Source organism: Sebastes fasciatus, chromosome 9, assembly GCF_043250625.1.
Source record: "Sebastes fasciatus isolate fSebFas1 chromosome 9, fSebFas1.pri, whole genome shotgun sequence".
In the NCBI taxonomy this organism is placed as follows: domain Eukaryota; kingdom Metazoa; phylum Chordata; class Actinopteri; order Perciformes; family Sebastidae; genus Sebastes; species Sebastes fasciatus.
Window position 1 is genome coordinate 4,565,146 of NC_133803.1, and position 16,475 is coordinate 4,581,620.

Genomic DNA, 16,475 nt, shown 5'->3' on the forward strand with positions numbered 1-16,475 from the left:
TAGTTGGTTGTACCAACGACAAATCCCAAAATGCTGATTTCTGATTTGTTCCCCTGTCCCACATAAGTAAGATATAATGCTGGAGCCTTTATGGCTCACAGGAGAGAAAATGATGAAAAGCTGTTGTGTAGCGGGTTAACCGAGGCTTACACTGAGATCTGAGGCACATACGATACGTGAATATTCACTGTCAGGGTGGTAAATCACTAAATGATGCTGCAGACAGTGATTAGCATGGCTTGCTAAAGTTAGCTTGAGTTGGAGGTTGCTGCAGTAATACAGTCAGACATTAACGGACTGACGTCTCCAACCAAATCTCAGCCTATAGATCAAACAGTTGGCTGTTAACACGTTGGTTATTTACTGACAACACTTAGCCTAACGGGATTCAATCAAATATGTAGAGGAGTCTGGATAAGCAATATCCACCACTGTGTTGGATGAAAGAAGGCTGAAGGGACATGGCGGCGATCAACCTTCATTAATTAAGGTATCACGAACGCTCAGATTCAGGCAAGGTCGTAAAATCGTTATTAGACGTGTGTATAAAACAAACGTTTGTATAACAAGAGATGAATGCATACCAACTTGTCAAAATTACAATCCAAACAATCGTCAAATTGAAGTCTATGGGATCTTCAGTTTTCTTTCCCCTAAAAGGGGGCGCGGCCTTGACTTTGTGGTAAATACCCGTATCTGCTGGTCTGATGTATAGTTTATTTATCTGTTAAAGACATTTATAAACCCAAACCAATGTTTAGGAAATAATCTTTGAAATAATATTTCACTCACTCATACACACTCTATTTTGTTATCGACCAACACTAGTATCTACACCAATGGAAAAGTACACTTGTAATAACCCTGATATATCATTATTATTTATTATCATTAATATTTACTCATAAAATGAAGAAAAAAGAGCTAAAAAATGTATCTTTTTTTTATTCAAAAAGATACATGTCAATATGTAGTTATAGCCAGTTTTCCGTTGTCTGAGTTTCAACACAGCTTTGAGCTTACAGTAGAATAGGTGGAGAGCCTAATAATTGCTGTCAGTTGGTGTGGTGGAGTTGTGGTTTAACTGGCTGTTCGACGTACTGTAGTAACACCAAGATGGGTAACCACATACAGCACAAGCATCGTGAAAGTGTGTGTGTGTGTGTGTGTGTGTGTGTGTGTGTGTGTGTGTGTGTATGTGTGCATGTAAGAGAGTGTGTCTTACCTCTCCTCCATTCACATACTCCATGACGAAACAGAGGCGGTCTTTAGTCTGGAATGAATACTTCAATGACTGAAACGAGAAACACACACACAAACATCATTTATAGAGCTGAACTGATTCCGTTTCCTCCACTGTGCAGTCCGTGTTTATTGCGTCTGCTGCTTTGTTTATTTAGTAAATGTTTTGCCCTTGTGTTGCCAGATGTATTAAATCTTTACAGTATATGGTGGACTCAAATGATCCCACAGTGCAATGGGGGAAGTAATGTACAAGGGATCGGCACTGATCAAGTACTAATTATCATGATGCATTTACTGACACACTGGCTTTCTCTTTTATTTCAGTACAAAGCTGACTAGCATCAAATATTGTTTCTTGATTTTGCCAAATAATTAGGGCTGTCAAAGTTAACGCAATAATGATGCGTTCATTTCTTTAGCACATCAACGCAACTTGTGATTTTTAAGTTTTAAAGCTAGAGTGAAGATACTGGTATTATATGAAACTAGAAAAGCCTGATGGATCTATTGTTACCGACCATGTCATACTAGCTTATCATGAAGATATTGACATAACGCTCCAAACTTGCGCTAAATTTTGGCGAGGAAAAACTGGCAATTGGCCATTTTCAAAGTTTTCCCTTGACCTCTGACCTCAAGATGTGTGAATGTAAATGTGTTCTATGGGTACCCACGAGTCTCCCCTTTACAGACATGCCCACTTTATGATAATCACATGCAGTTTGGGGGCAAGTCATAGTCAAGTCAGCACACTGACACACATTTGCATAAAGAAATCATATTTGCCCACTTCCATGTTGATTATTAAATACTTGACAAATCTCCCCTTAAGGTACATTTTGAACAGATAAAAAAATGTGTTATTAATTATTTCGCGATAAACTATGCACAATCACTGATTAAATATTTTTATCGACGGACAGCCCGAATTTTTACTAATCGAGTGCTAATTATCATGATGCGTTTACTGACACAACAGCTTTCTCTTTTATTTCTGCACGGAGTTGACAAGCATCCAATATTGTTTCTTGATTTTTACCAAATAATACATTATGTATTCGACTTCTACATGCACTCCCGATACAAAACACAGTGAAGTGAGTGAGTGAACAATTTTGCACGCAGCGAGAAGCCCGGTCCAATTTCGAGCTAAAACAGCAGGGGCGGCTAAATGTGATCATTCGTGGCTTCAAACTGCTCATGCCTGTATTTGCTTATACAAAGCAAATAGGTGTGTGTGTGTTTTCTTTCGAGGGAGAAAGCTGCTAAACAAAAGAACAGTTGGTAGGAGTCTCTTTGTGGCTGCAGGTGTGACAGGGGTAAACTCAGATGTGAACTGTAATTTCTCTCATGACAGTGTGTGTGTGTGTGTGTGTGTGTGTGTGTGCGTTTCCAGGGAGTGCGATAGAAAGGAGCAGCGGCTTATGTGTGTGTTTGTGTACATCAAAGACGGAGCATAAAGCTAACAGATGCGGTCGTTAATTTACAACAATTTGGTGTCTAACTCGTAATTAGCCTCGAGAGACTCAGGTACGTATAGGATCAATATGCTGTCTGCGTACGCGACATGCGCCCTTACAGATGTCGGTACGTTTGCACGTGCGCATATGTCTGAATCTTTGTGTCTATGAGGTACTTACAGTGAGAAAGGGGTGTCTGGTGTTTTTCAGCACTCTGCTCTCTGTGAGTGTGTGAGCCACTTCATCCTGCACAGATAAACGGTAAAAAGAAACCAGTTGAAGGGCACTCCATGAAACGCATTAAAAACATCAGATACAGACATCTGTCCTCAAAATTAAAAGTAGTCAGAATAAAAGGCTTTAGTGCCACCAACTTTAGTTTCATTTAAACTACAGTAAAAAGGATGAACAGTCTGCCAGACTAACCTTGGCTATGATGACTTCTTTTTTAAGGATTTTCATGGCGTAGTATTTCCCGCTGGCCTTTTCTCGGACAAGAATCACCTTCCCGAATGTTCCCTTTCCCAGCAGCTTCAGGTAGTCAAAGTCGCTCATTGTCTTGAGGAGGGAAACGCAGAATGTCAGCAGTTCATCTATGCTTCAAGTTGAATAGTTGATATGTTACGGCCTTTGGATGTTTTGATGTCCAACTGGCAGTATAGAGCAGTGTATCGTTTGAGACGTTTCAATGCTATTTCCAATAATACAATACCTGAGACTGAGTCAGTGTTCGTTTTGGCAGCTATTTTAGATTTAGTCTTAGGCTTAAGACGGAAATGCTTATTCATTTTAGTCCCATTTTAGTCATATTCATCCTACCCAGTTTTAGTCTAGTTTAGGTCAACAACAACTCAAAACACTTTAGTCCAGTTTTAGTCACCAAAGCGTCATTGTGTTGTAATGTTGGTGCCGTCTCACAATCGTCTTGTTTTAAGACCTTTGCACACCAAGTCTGTATTTTTTCGTCCAAAATTGTCGCACGTTACAAAATAAATACAACCAACTTTCCATACTTGATAGATTTCGATACTTAGTGCTACGGACACATTTCGGTCTGTCTGTACCAAAAAAATAAAGAGTTTTAATACCCTGCCTGTAGCAACAGAGTGATGATGCGTTTAGTAGTGATGTTAACGGTCCCTCTAGGATGACATTAAGTGATCTTAGCGACCGATACCGATACCAGTATTGGGTCCGATACTGTGCTCATGTACTCGTACTCGCAAAACGGCTCTGATACAACGGCACCGATACCACTTTATAGTGGTGCGCCCGACCCCGTTGGGCCGGGATCCCACCTCAGCCGGCGCGCAACGGCCCTCACTTTCATTGCACCATGGGGTTTTGCTTGCACCCTCTGACTCGCGTTAGACTCCTTGGTCCGTGTTTCAAGACGGGTCAGGTGGGTTGCCGACATCGCCGCAGACCCCTGGCGCCTTTTACGTGGGCCGAGCCCCGATCTGGCGGCACGACACCGTCGGGGCGTACTGAGGACAGTCCGCCCCGGTCGAAAGTCGCACCTGGAACAGGGGCCATACCCAGCAGGGAAAGAGGGCACAGCGAGCCCTTTGTCCATGGTGCGGCGAGGTCCGGGCGGGTAGTGCAGTAAAGCCGCGGCCGCGAGCTACCTTCGCCCCGAGCCTTTCCAAGCCGACCTAGAGCCGGTCACGGCGCACAACCTCGTATGCCTCACACCCTCCAGCTGGCTGTTAACGAGGGTCTTTTGGCACAGAGAAGTACTCGTATCGGTACAAAAGTTGTATTGCATGATTGCTTTTACTTGCCTTTAATTCGGGAAAAAAAAATAATTCACACCCTTGTTGTTACAGGGGCTATTTCACAAACCTGTGACTCAGGGGAACATCTCAAGACAATGAACAGCAAACATCACAGCTGGAATCAGTTCTGTATTTTGAATGTGTGAGAATATGTGTCTGTTGTTACCTTGCGTTTGTGGTGTGTGGTGGAGATGTCCATCTCTTCCTCGACCATGTTGTCGATGTTGGAAGTGGGGCTGCTCTGAATCCTCTCCTCCTCTTGTCTCTGCAGCTTGTCAGCCACCATCTGGATGGCCTCTGTCCACTCATCTCTGAGTTTACAACACACAACAAGACAAAGTTTAGGGGAAGCACCAACACCTACTGTATCCAGGCGGCAACCTCCGGGTCTGAAAAGTGAAGCCAATGCTGAGGTGCAAAAAGAAATGTGATTGTATAGAAGTCTCTGAGAAAATGAGCCTACTTCTCACTTGATTTATTCCCTCAGTAAACATTGTAAACATGAGTTTATGCTCTCAATCGCTAGTTTCAAGTCTTCTTCAATACAGCATGATGTTCATTTAGTAAATTACGGTCCCATTTAGAGTCAGATAGACCATAAAGCAGGGGATGCTTTAGGACGGGGCTACCTTATGATTGACAGGTCGCTACCGCAGAGTTGTCCGGGGAGTGTCTGTGTTTTCGTCTTACAACTTTAACCCTTCACAGTGTGTAACATTTTTGGTCGCCTAAAAATGTCTTATTCAGCGTTCGGTTGTACTTAGCTCCACACTGTCCTGTCACCTCTGGGTGCAAAAAAACAAGATAACGACAGTCAAATACCAAGATGGCGACGGCCAAAATGCTGAACTTGAGGCTTCAAAACGGCAGCACACAAACCAATGGGTTGACCACGTCCACTTCTTATATACAATCTACGATTGTTTTTCCATTTCATGTTCTTCCATTTTTGGAAGGTCCAGTTTAGAGTTTGCAACAATGTGTTGGCTGTTTGCCAGAAAACTAATCAGAAACCATCTTGGTAATCCATTACTCATTTTAGTAATTTTTCAAGCAAAACTAACCAAACACTTGCTGGTTCCAGCTTCTCAAATGTGAGGATTTATTTATTTTGGACATATCTGATAATAAACTGAATATCGTTGGGGGAGTCGGACTGATGGCCAAATAAAAACGAGCAATCTGAATACATGACTTTGGGCTCAGAGGAATTGTAACAAGCAATATGCCATTCAATAAGATATATTGCGATTTATTATGTTTTTCTTACTGCAAAGTATGCTGTTTGTCAACATCAGTTTGATCTAATAAGATCCAGTTTTCACTGTGTTCATCTCAGAGTGTTCATTCAGATAATTGAGGTGAGAGGTCAAGGGGACCCCTTTGAAAATGGCCATGCCAGTTGGTCCTCGCCAAAATTTTGTGTAACTTTGGAGAGTTATTTAGCGTTCTTCCCGACAAGCCTTAGGTTTCCTAGTTTCATATGACCCTTGCTTCAAGACTGAGCCCGCTACAACCTCTGAAAGACAGAATAGCGGCAGATTGTTAAGAGGTTAATAGTTTATATAATAAAAGATCGATACTTGACGTACGTGTATTGACACAATATTGCTACGCAAAATATTGTGTTACAATGGTTTTTAGTCACATTGTCAAGGCTTTAACTTGAATAAACATCAATCTGATACAGTCTCAGCAGAAAATGAACATTGGAAGGTTAGAAGCGAAGGTATCAAAGGTCAATCCTATCAGACAGCAATATATTGTACAATTTTTCCTGTTGTTATTGCCTCTACGTCCTGTCTGTGTTGGCCCAGCTTAAAATGCATTGACTGATCTACCAGCACAGTGCAAACGTACATACACAGAGTAAGTAGGTCATAATTGAAACCAGCCCAGGTAACAATACATTACACAGGTGTAAAATATGATCCTGGTCACAGATTCTCCGATAGGATGGCGAGTGCACTTATTCAACCAGGTTTTTAAAGGCGCTGAGGTGTTTTCAATTAACATAAACACCTATTTGTTCAACAGAGAGGAAACATGGTCGACTAGAGAATCAACCAAATGAGCAATGATCATGGAGCAGAACTAATGCCTACCAGTCTGTGCATGTGTGTGTGTGTGTGTGTGTGCGTGTGTGTACGTGTGTGTGTGTGTGTAAGTGTCTGCGTGTATGTAAATGTAAATGCACACCCATGCATTAGAGGGAACAATGCATTGTTGTTTGCTAACATTGTTCCTCCCCATTGACTTTCCATTAGCGGTGCTGTTCAACATCTGTTGAGAGAAAGTGTGTGAGTTGGATTTTGTATGTGTGTGTGTGTGACCATCATCAGTAGCAGAAGGCCAGCCATGCATCAGAATGTGTAGATACGTTAACTGCATTTAACGATGATGAATATAATGGTTTATAAACGGGGCCTAGCTTCCCTCTGCTCTGATAGAAGAGAAGAGAAGAGAAGAGAAGAGAAGAGAAGAGAAGAGAAGAGAAGAGAAGAGAAGAGAAGAGAAGAGAAGAGAAGAGAAGAGAAGAGAAGAGAAGAGAAGAGAAGAGAAGAGAAGATAGAGTGAAGGAGGTTAAATAACGCTCCAAACTTACGCTGATTTTTGGCGAGGAAAAACTAGAATGGCCATTTCCAAAGTTGTCCCTTGACCTCTGACCTCCAGATATGTGAATGTAAATGGGTTCTATGGGTACCCACGAGTCTCCCCTTTACAGACATGCCCACTTTATGATAATCACATGCAGTTTGGGGCAAGTCATAGTCAAGTTAGCACACTGACAGCAGCTATGTTATGATTTGAGCATATTGTTTTATTGCTAAATGCAGTACCTGTGAGGGTTTCTGGACAATATCTGTCATTGTTTTGTGTTGTTAATTGATTTACAATAATACATATTTACATACATTTGCATAAAGCAGCACATTTGCCCACTCCCATGTTGATAAGAGTATTGAATACTTGACAAATCTCCTTAAGGTACATTTTGAACAGTTAGAAAATGTGCGATTAATCGCGATTATCTATGGACGATCAAGCGATAAATCGCTATGGAATACTTTAATCAACTGACAGCCCTGGTTCTTTATTAATATTTCTGATTTAAAACGTAAAACGAAAAGCAGAAAATGTTGTTTCCTCTGGACTGAACTGGCTTCAGAAAGAATTCTCTTTTGATTTCCCTGACTGATCTCCACTCAAACAGTGTTAATCCTGTGCTACTGTACATGCAAGGGTTACATGTTAGCAGAAAACACTAAAGAGGTGAACCAGAGATGATATTCAAATATTCAGAAATCCTCAGCACTCCGGAGAAAGCAAGTTGGGATTTACGAGTGTGCACTTTCAAACATTACAACACAACACATACCCAGTGTGAGCCGAGAGGAGATCGTAATAATGAAACCTGTTTGACTCCCAAACGATCACCCTTGTGTCTTTTGTTTTGTTTGGAGTTAGAAGCCCATATGTTTCCTTGAGGGATCTGGAAGAACATCCATCTGAACCTAAACAGAGCAGTGTGTGTTTTTAAGATCTGAATCCCTTTCTACTGCAAAAAAAGACTTCTGAGCGTACCCTACACACTCCAAAACAAGGGCAAACTCGAGTTACACTCCATCTACAACAATGGAGCACTCAATTTGTGGCACCCGTGATGTGAGTGTGTGTGCGTGTAGCTACATGAAAAGCAATGGGAACTCTCTCAAGGTCAGGCAGCAGATAAATGCTCTCTCTCTTGGTTAGAGTGTTTTTTTGTATAATGAGTTTTTTTTTTGCTAATGAGAGATAATGGGCCTGCCTACAGTCGGGCACCATGCCAGCACGTGCCACCCTCTCTGCTCACGGCTGGGGCTGTGGTAGTTGGAGTCCTGCCAGCGCTGGTACAGTACAACAAATACAGTAACACACAGAAGCACAGACACCCAGTTGTGGCACACACACTCTTCTTTTCAACCCACTTAAACTTCAATGATGCGCACACACACACACATCTGGAGCCTGCAGTCGCCCACTTGCTTATCGTATACACTTGACTTTATAAAATACTTGATAGAAAGTTATTAGCTTTATGTTAACTCTGAAATGTCTAATTTGATTATCTGGAGGTAAAACTATTATAAAAGCAACAAATAACAGAGACAAAGTTGGACAGACAGCTGCAACACGCACACACACATTAAAACACACACAAACTCAAAAGGATGCACAGAAGCATCTGTGGTCTTCTGGGCAAAGCTGTTCATTTTCTGGAGATAAACACCTCAGCTCCTCAGAAAGGAACTGAGCAGCTGGAGAATTTATGCCAACGCTACTTGAAAGGTCTCCTTTCCACTCTGTCTCTCTCACCCTCTCTCTTTCCCCTCACACACACACACACACACACACACACACACACCAAAGAAAAAAACTCTCTCCAGTACAAACCTCACACATACCTCTGCCCTTGATGATACAGTTCTTTTACCCACATTATATAGATCTTTTTTTTTTTTTTTTTTATGTTTAGTCAAATGTCATGGTCATTTAAAAGTTTGTCTTTATTTGACCTGTACAGAATTTGTACATAATCTTTTTTTGTTTTTTAAGTTGAACTGAAACAGAATTAAGTTTGGCAACCCCCCCACCAAAGTGTGATTTCAAAAATCCTCCTCATATATTATTTTTAAAAGTATGATTTTAGAAACATTTGGGTGTTTTAAAGGCTCTGTATGTAAGTTTTTACACGTATAATATAAACGTGTTTTAATCGTTTTTTATTGCCAATGTGTGAATAGGTTGGCTGAGTTGAGTGACGGCGGGGATTAACTCCGGAGAGAGTAACGTTATCGACTCCGGCCCAGGAGATCAAAACTACAGTGTCTCCCCTGTTACTAGGATCAACATCTGCCGGGCCTTCGAGTCATGGAGGGACCTTCGTCTGGTAAGCTAACGTTACTGCCAGCATGTGAAATATATAGTGAAATTGTGTTTTAGCTGCTAATGTTGCTAACATTAATCAACATGATGCCTGTCAATCACGTTCAGTCTCGTGGGTGTCACCTCACTCCGCGTCTACACGTCTCCGTAGTAACAGGACGCTGACTTTCGTTGACTTGACGGCCACAGGTGTCACTGTTAACAAGCAATTTCTGATTCTTCCAGAGAGTCCCTTTACCTGATATGTTTTAACTAGTTTAAATATACATTTTTCATCCAAACTGCTGCTGTGAGATAAACATCAGGCTGTCTACGGTAATATAGGCAGTATGCATTCAATAACCTGTTGGTCCAAAAGCTCTGAACTGTGCGTAAAAAGTGAACGTTTCACTTCTGGCTTTAAAGAAAGGTTTTGGCTAAATAATCCTAGTAGCATCTAAATTTGAATCAAGTCAGACTCAGGCTGATATATAAGATTAGAGCTGTCAGACAGATTCAGGGGGACGCTGTTACCATGAAGGAAAACATCCTCGTTGTTCACTGAACACCAACATTGACTGGAGGATGCTCTAAGAACTGAGAGTCTTTAGGGGAACTGACCTCTCGTCAGGCGAGTCCACGTGGAAGGTCCTCTCGATGACGGTGGTCCACTGGAGGCAGCGTATGATGAAGGTGTTTGGCTTCGGCCTCTCCGTCTTCATCAGCTGACATTCTGAAAATGGGCAGCCAGAGGAAAAGTCTTTTTAGTACAATTACAACAATGTTTCTGTGCTGAATAGCACAAAGAGGAGGAAGTAAACAGAACTGGGAAGAGGTAGGAGCTTCTGACTGTACCTAGAATAAGATTCAGATCTGATGAGGTTGCTTTTAGTGACAAGTAGTTAGGTCCTGCACTGATGAGCTGATATCAGTCACACCTGCGTCCATGTTAAAAGTAAACCTTTCTGTTTTGGCTTATGAGCCAATGTATGTGAGTGTGTATGAGGTTTGTTAATGTCTTTTTTGTGGATTGGCGGTTTCATTTTTGTCCTCTTTTGTTTTTCTTATTGTTGCATTTTTTTTTCATTTTATTTATCACATTCTTCGCTGGATTAAAAGAATCAGAGCAAAATCAGGTAACTGCCCCTTGGAAGACATTTTGACATGTTAGACGAGGAAAAGCACCGGTGTAAATAATAACATGTAGCTGCATTTAAGTTTTAGGGTCCTGGTATCGTGCATGCTGGCTCACTGTCACAGCTTACTGCGACACTTGAATAGAACAGAGCCATTGTTAATGGTATTAGCAGGGTTTCACAGTTTCCAGACTCAAATTTCCAGTCCTCTCCGTAGATTTCTCAGTCTATATTTGACTTTGTGACTCGGAGAGGATGCTGTGATAAGATTTTACACAAAGTTTCCATCCAACTTTCTTTTCCCATTTGGAATTGTTAACCAACCAGGCTTTGTATTTGGGATCGTAGAGCCAGCCCTCAGAAAAACTTGCATTTACCCATCGTGGCCGCTCAGTGCACAGCCCTACACAGAAAGTTGGACGACGTTCCACTGCCAAACACCTTGCAGCTGGGGCAAAGCTGTATTGCAGGTTGTGACCAGGCCCGGCACATGTACTTCTGCCCCCCTCTATTAGCAACAGGGACCGACTGGGATAGAAATCCATCCTGGGAATTTGAGATTGAGAGGCCTTTTATGCTCGCGCCCCCTAATTTTGTGGCAGTAATTTTAACACTTCTACAGTTTTTGTGGTATAAAGAGAATCTGATGATGCTGAAGACCTTTGAGACACTTCATAGTGGATGACACCTCCTCCTCAGTTTGTATAAGCCCCTCGCCACTGCACTGAATCTAAACAAGACTGGCCAGGCAAGCGGAGGTGAGCTGGAACACGAGTCACAGTTCGTGAAGTTCATGATGAAAATGACTGAGCCAATCAGATTTCAACGAAAACGTCCCAGTCTGACAGGCAGCGTTCCGCTCTGTGCTGTCTGCCTGCAGGTACTGCTTTTGGTTACTTTTTATTATTATATTACTATTGTTATTTTGCTCACGATGAATAGTTGACCTTCATTGCGCCGCCAAAAGTGCCACCCTAGGTAGTTGCCTAGTTCGTCTATATGTACACGCTGACCCTGGCTGTGACATACAGGCGTAGAGGCAGAATTCAGCAGCACATCATAGGCGATCACTTGCGAACTCCGACCAAACGGTCAAACTAGGCAGCGCTGATCAAATATGAATTAATATTATGTTACGTTAATGCCTATCTCTCTCCTCAAATGTTTTCAGAAACATCTTGTAGTGCACGGTTTAGCTGTAAAATGAGAACGTTTGTGACCCGGCAGCCATGTTGAGATCTCTTGAGGGAACGCCAAGCACCGCTCACATGACCGGAGCACAGCCAATAGGAACGCTCTCTCTCTGAAATGACCTGTGATTGGTCAAAGTCTCCCATCACGGGCTAGATTTTCTAAAGCCTGAAAACAGAGCCATGAGGAGGAGCAGAAGTCTAGTTATCTCTCAGAACACTTGAATTACAATATGCTGAAAGGTTATTATGGGATTTTTGCCCAATGATGCCAGAAAGTTGTTGCCTACTGAAGCTTTAAGCTCTGGCCAGCACTCACTCACACAGTGGTAAACATTTTGGCTGCACTGGCTGCTCAACGCCATGAAAAACACTTCTTCTATTTCAATTTATTTTTATAAATTATGAATTTTATATTTTAGAAAACAGAATAGGGGCAATAGTCAGGAAACAGAAATGTTTTTCCATACCAAAATCAAATTCCATACTTTTCCACACTGCGTAGGAACCCTGTCATCAGCTGCACCTGTGCTTTTCCTGCTTATGAAAATTCTTGTTATATATTTATCTTTCTGCTGTGAAAAAGGCCTGTAAGTGAACTCAGACAGACCAAAGACATTTGTGTTGCTGTTAACTGTACAATCATGAAAAGACGCAGCTTGGGTTTTTAAATTTGTTAGTTTAAAAATAGGCAATAACTTCAGCCACCGGTGATTCAAATAAAAGGTGCTTTCCTGTGCCAAGGGATATTATGTGCTGCGGCACATACGCATCTGGCGAATATCCGAAGAGACACATTTCTGTGAAAATGGGCAATACAGTAGGCCGTTATTACACAAATGCATAATACAGTACACAAACGGCAGAAACGTACGCACACATAGCCAGATGGGGCTGTGAGCGCGCTGTGGGAAGGAATGCATCTTCATTGTCCCTCAGCAGTCTCTCTCTGCTTATTGGGGACGAGAGCTCATGTAAAAGAGCATAATGATCCATCTTCTGTCCTCTCATCTCACCCCCCACCTCCCCCCACCCCAACTTCTTCTTTGTTCTACATACATCACCCTGTGTCTCCCTCTCCCCTCTGTTCTCCTCTCATGTCCTGTCGTCCTCTCCTCACCCTCTCTCCTCCACTCCTATTCCCTTCTTCTCCATCCTCGGCTATCCCTTCTTTCCCAATTGCTTTCTGTTTCTAGTGTGGCACGGCGCAGCACGTCATGGCTCAGCCTAAATATAGACAGGAAGGTTAATGACAACGCCGCTCGGGTTGTACACATGGCAGAGTTTTGATGTAAATTCACACACACACACAAAGAAGTCACTACCTGACTGGTGAACATGGCCTGCTGTGCTGCCAGAAAACAAGGTCATGCTATGGTTGACGCCAAAAAACACTCACACCCACACATGGACATACACACGCACGCATGCATGCATGTACGCGGGCGCGCGCACACACACACACACACACACACACACACACACACGTAAAAGTGATATTGAAGTTTGAATGTTGACTGAAAATGGGTTGTTTGCCACAGCAGGCAATTGTGAAATCTGTGTAGCAGTTTAGTGGGTGTATGTGAGTGCATGCATCAGTGTGTGTGTGTGTGTGTGTGTGTGTGTGTGTGAGCGACAGGCTTGTATGTATGAGTCCCTCTGCAGGGAACAGGCCTGTACCATCTCTGTTCCATCTGACCACTTCTGTTGTTCACACACACACACACGCACATGCAAATAAACAAACACACACATACACACACATGTATACACGCGCGCGCATACACACACACACACACACACACACACACACACACACGCCACCTGGCCTCCCAGCTTTGGGCAACAGATGTGGCAGTGCCAGTGCTGTGCCAAGCAGCCGGGGCCGGATGTATGGCCTGGCTTGTCCTCCACGCAAACTCTTTTTCCTCTCCCCCTTTTTTTCCTCGTTCTCCAATCCTGTCTTCGTCTCCTCCTCCGTGTCTGTTCAGCGCTGATGATCCTCCTCTCCTCCCTCATCCTCCCTTCCTCCCCCCCCCCAATATTTCATCCAAAAAAGCCTCACTCTCCAATCTCTCCATCCCTCTCTCTCCATCTCCCATCCATTGCTCTCCACCCTAATCATCCTTCCATCTCTGTCCTCTCTCTTCTTCCTTTCTTCCTCCCCACGTTCTCCAATTTTCTCTTCCTCTGCCCCCTCCGATCGACTCCCATCGCTCATTCTCCGTACTTGTCCTCCCTTCCGGACTCCCTATCTTTCTTTCTCCTCCTACGTCCTTTGATGTGCCATTCTTTATCGTTTTCTCTGAGGTATCAGCTCGCATTCTACCATTCGTCATCATTTTCTTTTCTGTTTTTCGCCCCTCATCTCGCACCTACTCTCCTGTACTCTCCTATCGTCCCCTCCATCAACAATCTCCACTGCACTGTTCCGCAGATATTTTCACATAGCACTCTTCCAAAGCCATTCAACTAAAATACCTGACAAGATTTAGTTGACTACACCTGTTCAGTTTCATTTTTATTATACGTTAATTTTAGGGCTGTCAATCGATTGAAATATGTCATCGTATGATTGTCCATAGTTAATCGTGATTAATCGCAAATTAATCACACATTTTTTATCTGTTCAAAATGTACCTTAAAGGGAGATTTGTCAAGTATTTAATCCTCTTATCAAACCCTCACAGGTACTGCATTTAGCATTAAAAAATATGCTCAAATCACAACATGGCAAACTGCAGCCCAACAGGCAACAACAGCTGTCAGTGTGTCAGTGTGCTGACTTGACTATGACTTGCCCCAAACTGCATGTGATTATCATAAAGTGGGCATGTCTGTAAAGGGGAGACTCGTGGGTACCCATAGAACCCATTTACATTCACATATCTTGAGGTCAAAGGTCAAGGAAACCCCTTTGAAAATGGCCATGCCAGTTTTTCCTCCTCAAAATTTAGCCTAAGTTTGGAGTGTTATTTATCCTCCTTCAAGCTAGTATGACATGGTTGGTACCAATGGACTCCTTGGGTTTTCTGTGCAAATTGCGTTAATGCGTTAAAGAAATTAGTGGCGTTAAAACAAATTAGCCTTTACATGTTATTATCGCTTTAACTTCGACAGCCCTGATATGAATATATGCAAGTAAACAAAGTGGCATCTGCATCAGACCTCGTGCCAAGAGGTGAAACACCAGCTTGGCATCTATCAGATTATGTTCATGTATGTTATAGAGTAAACAACTCCACAACATGCCTCCGTGTATTTATTTATTATGAGCCATATGCTGTATGATATACTGTATGTTTTTATCTGTTTTATTCAGCACAATATTTGTTAAATAAAGTTATTATCTCATTGTCATGTTTACCCAGAAGAGACAGTATTACTGTATATGGTGTTCAACTAAGCTCCATATTTGGGTCTTCTAGAGTAGAACCACCATTATTACTGAAACATCTAGTCTGAATCAGTGTGCTGTGTACATTTCTTGAGTGTAATAATCACTAGTGTGATAGCTACCGTACGGTAGGGGGGGAATAAAAGAAAAAAAGCCTGATCTTCTTCAAACATAAACACATACTGTAGATTTAGGACTCTAAATAGCCATCGGATGTCGGGCCAATACTGACTCAAATATCTAGATCGAGTAACAGTGACAATGGGGCTGAACTTTTCAATTCAATTCTATGTGTTTATACTAGGGATGCACCGATACCGACACCAGTATCAGGTATCGGGTCCAACACTGTGCTCATGTACTCGTACTCGCAAAACGGCTCCGATACAACGGCACCGATACCACTTTACGGCAGCGTGACGTTAACCTCTCGTCACCATCTTTCAGGTCCTATCGCAACTCGCTCACGCTCCACCTCCCCGACGGTGCGGGCTAGACGGGCCGGTGGTGCGCTCGACCCCGCTGGGCTGGCGCGCGCCGGCCCTCACTTTCATTGCGCCATGGGGGTTTGCTTGCACCATCTGACTCGCGCGTGCGCTTGGTCCGTGTTTCAAGATGGGTCGGGTGGGTTGCAGACATCGCTGCAGACCCCTGGTGCCTTTTACGTGGGCCTAGCCCCGCCCTGGGGGCACGACGCAGTTGAAGAACAGTCCGCCCCGGTCGACAGTCGTGTCGACGGGGCCCCGTCCCCCGGGAAGGGCCTTCGCTCTATTGGCACAGAGAGGTACCCGAATGTAAGTACTTGTACTTATACTCGGCCTGAAAAAAGTGGTTTCGGTGCATCCCTAGTTTATACTATATACATTACATACTGGAATTCATCGATGCATCCCTATAGCCTACTGCTAATAGCAAGGCTTGACCAGTCTCATTGTCTTTAATTGTCAAATTGAAAATGTGTTGTGTCTTAAAAAGTAAAAGTGTTGTCAGACTAAATGTCAAAAACCATCTTGTGAGTCCAATAAATTATCAGAAAGTCTATCAGATTATGAGACACAGTTGTTAGAGTGACCACTGTATTTATTCCACAGCTGAACGCCTGGAAAGCAGACAGTAAGTTTTACTGCCAATCTGCATTTATTGTATGAACAATGGGAGTTGATGGTGGTGGTATAATGAGACTGAGAGACATTAAAATTAATCTTGTTAACTCATTAGCTGGTTAATTACACATGTCAAAGACGCTGTGGAGCTTGTTAACCAGGTGCAGACAGATGATATACTGATAAATGGTTAATTAGAGCCCCTCGGTGAATTCTGTAAAGCATACTGACGCTGTGCAGACTGATGACTGGCAAGATGTT

The 16,475-nt window shown here is 42.8% G+C and overlaps 1 protein-coding gene across 5 annotated transcripts in view; it reads right to left on the reverse strand.

Moving 5' to 3' along the window:
• akt3a (v-akt murine thymoma viral oncogene homolog 3a) overlaps window positions 1-16,475 on the reverse strand; it is a 91,331-nt gene that overhangs the window by 19,179 nt on the left and 55,677 nt on the right. For all 5 annotated transcript variants that reach the window (XM_074645603.1, XM_074645601.1, XM_074645602.1 and 2 more), the window contains 5 exons: window positions 10,010-10,121; window positions 4,650-4,794; window positions 3,132-3,263; window positions 2,886-2,951; window positions 1,226-1,294 (listed from right to left, as the gene is read on the reverse strand). In XM_074645603.1, coding sequence (XP_074501704.1) covers window positions 1,226-1,294; window positions 2,886-2,951; window positions 3,132-3,263; window positions 4,650-4,794; window positions 10,010-10,121 — 524 coding nt within the window. The remainder of the gene's footprint in view (window positions 1-1,225; window positions 1,295-2,885; window positions 2,952-3,131; window positions 3,264-4,649; window positions 4,795-10,009; window positions 10,122-16,475) is intronic.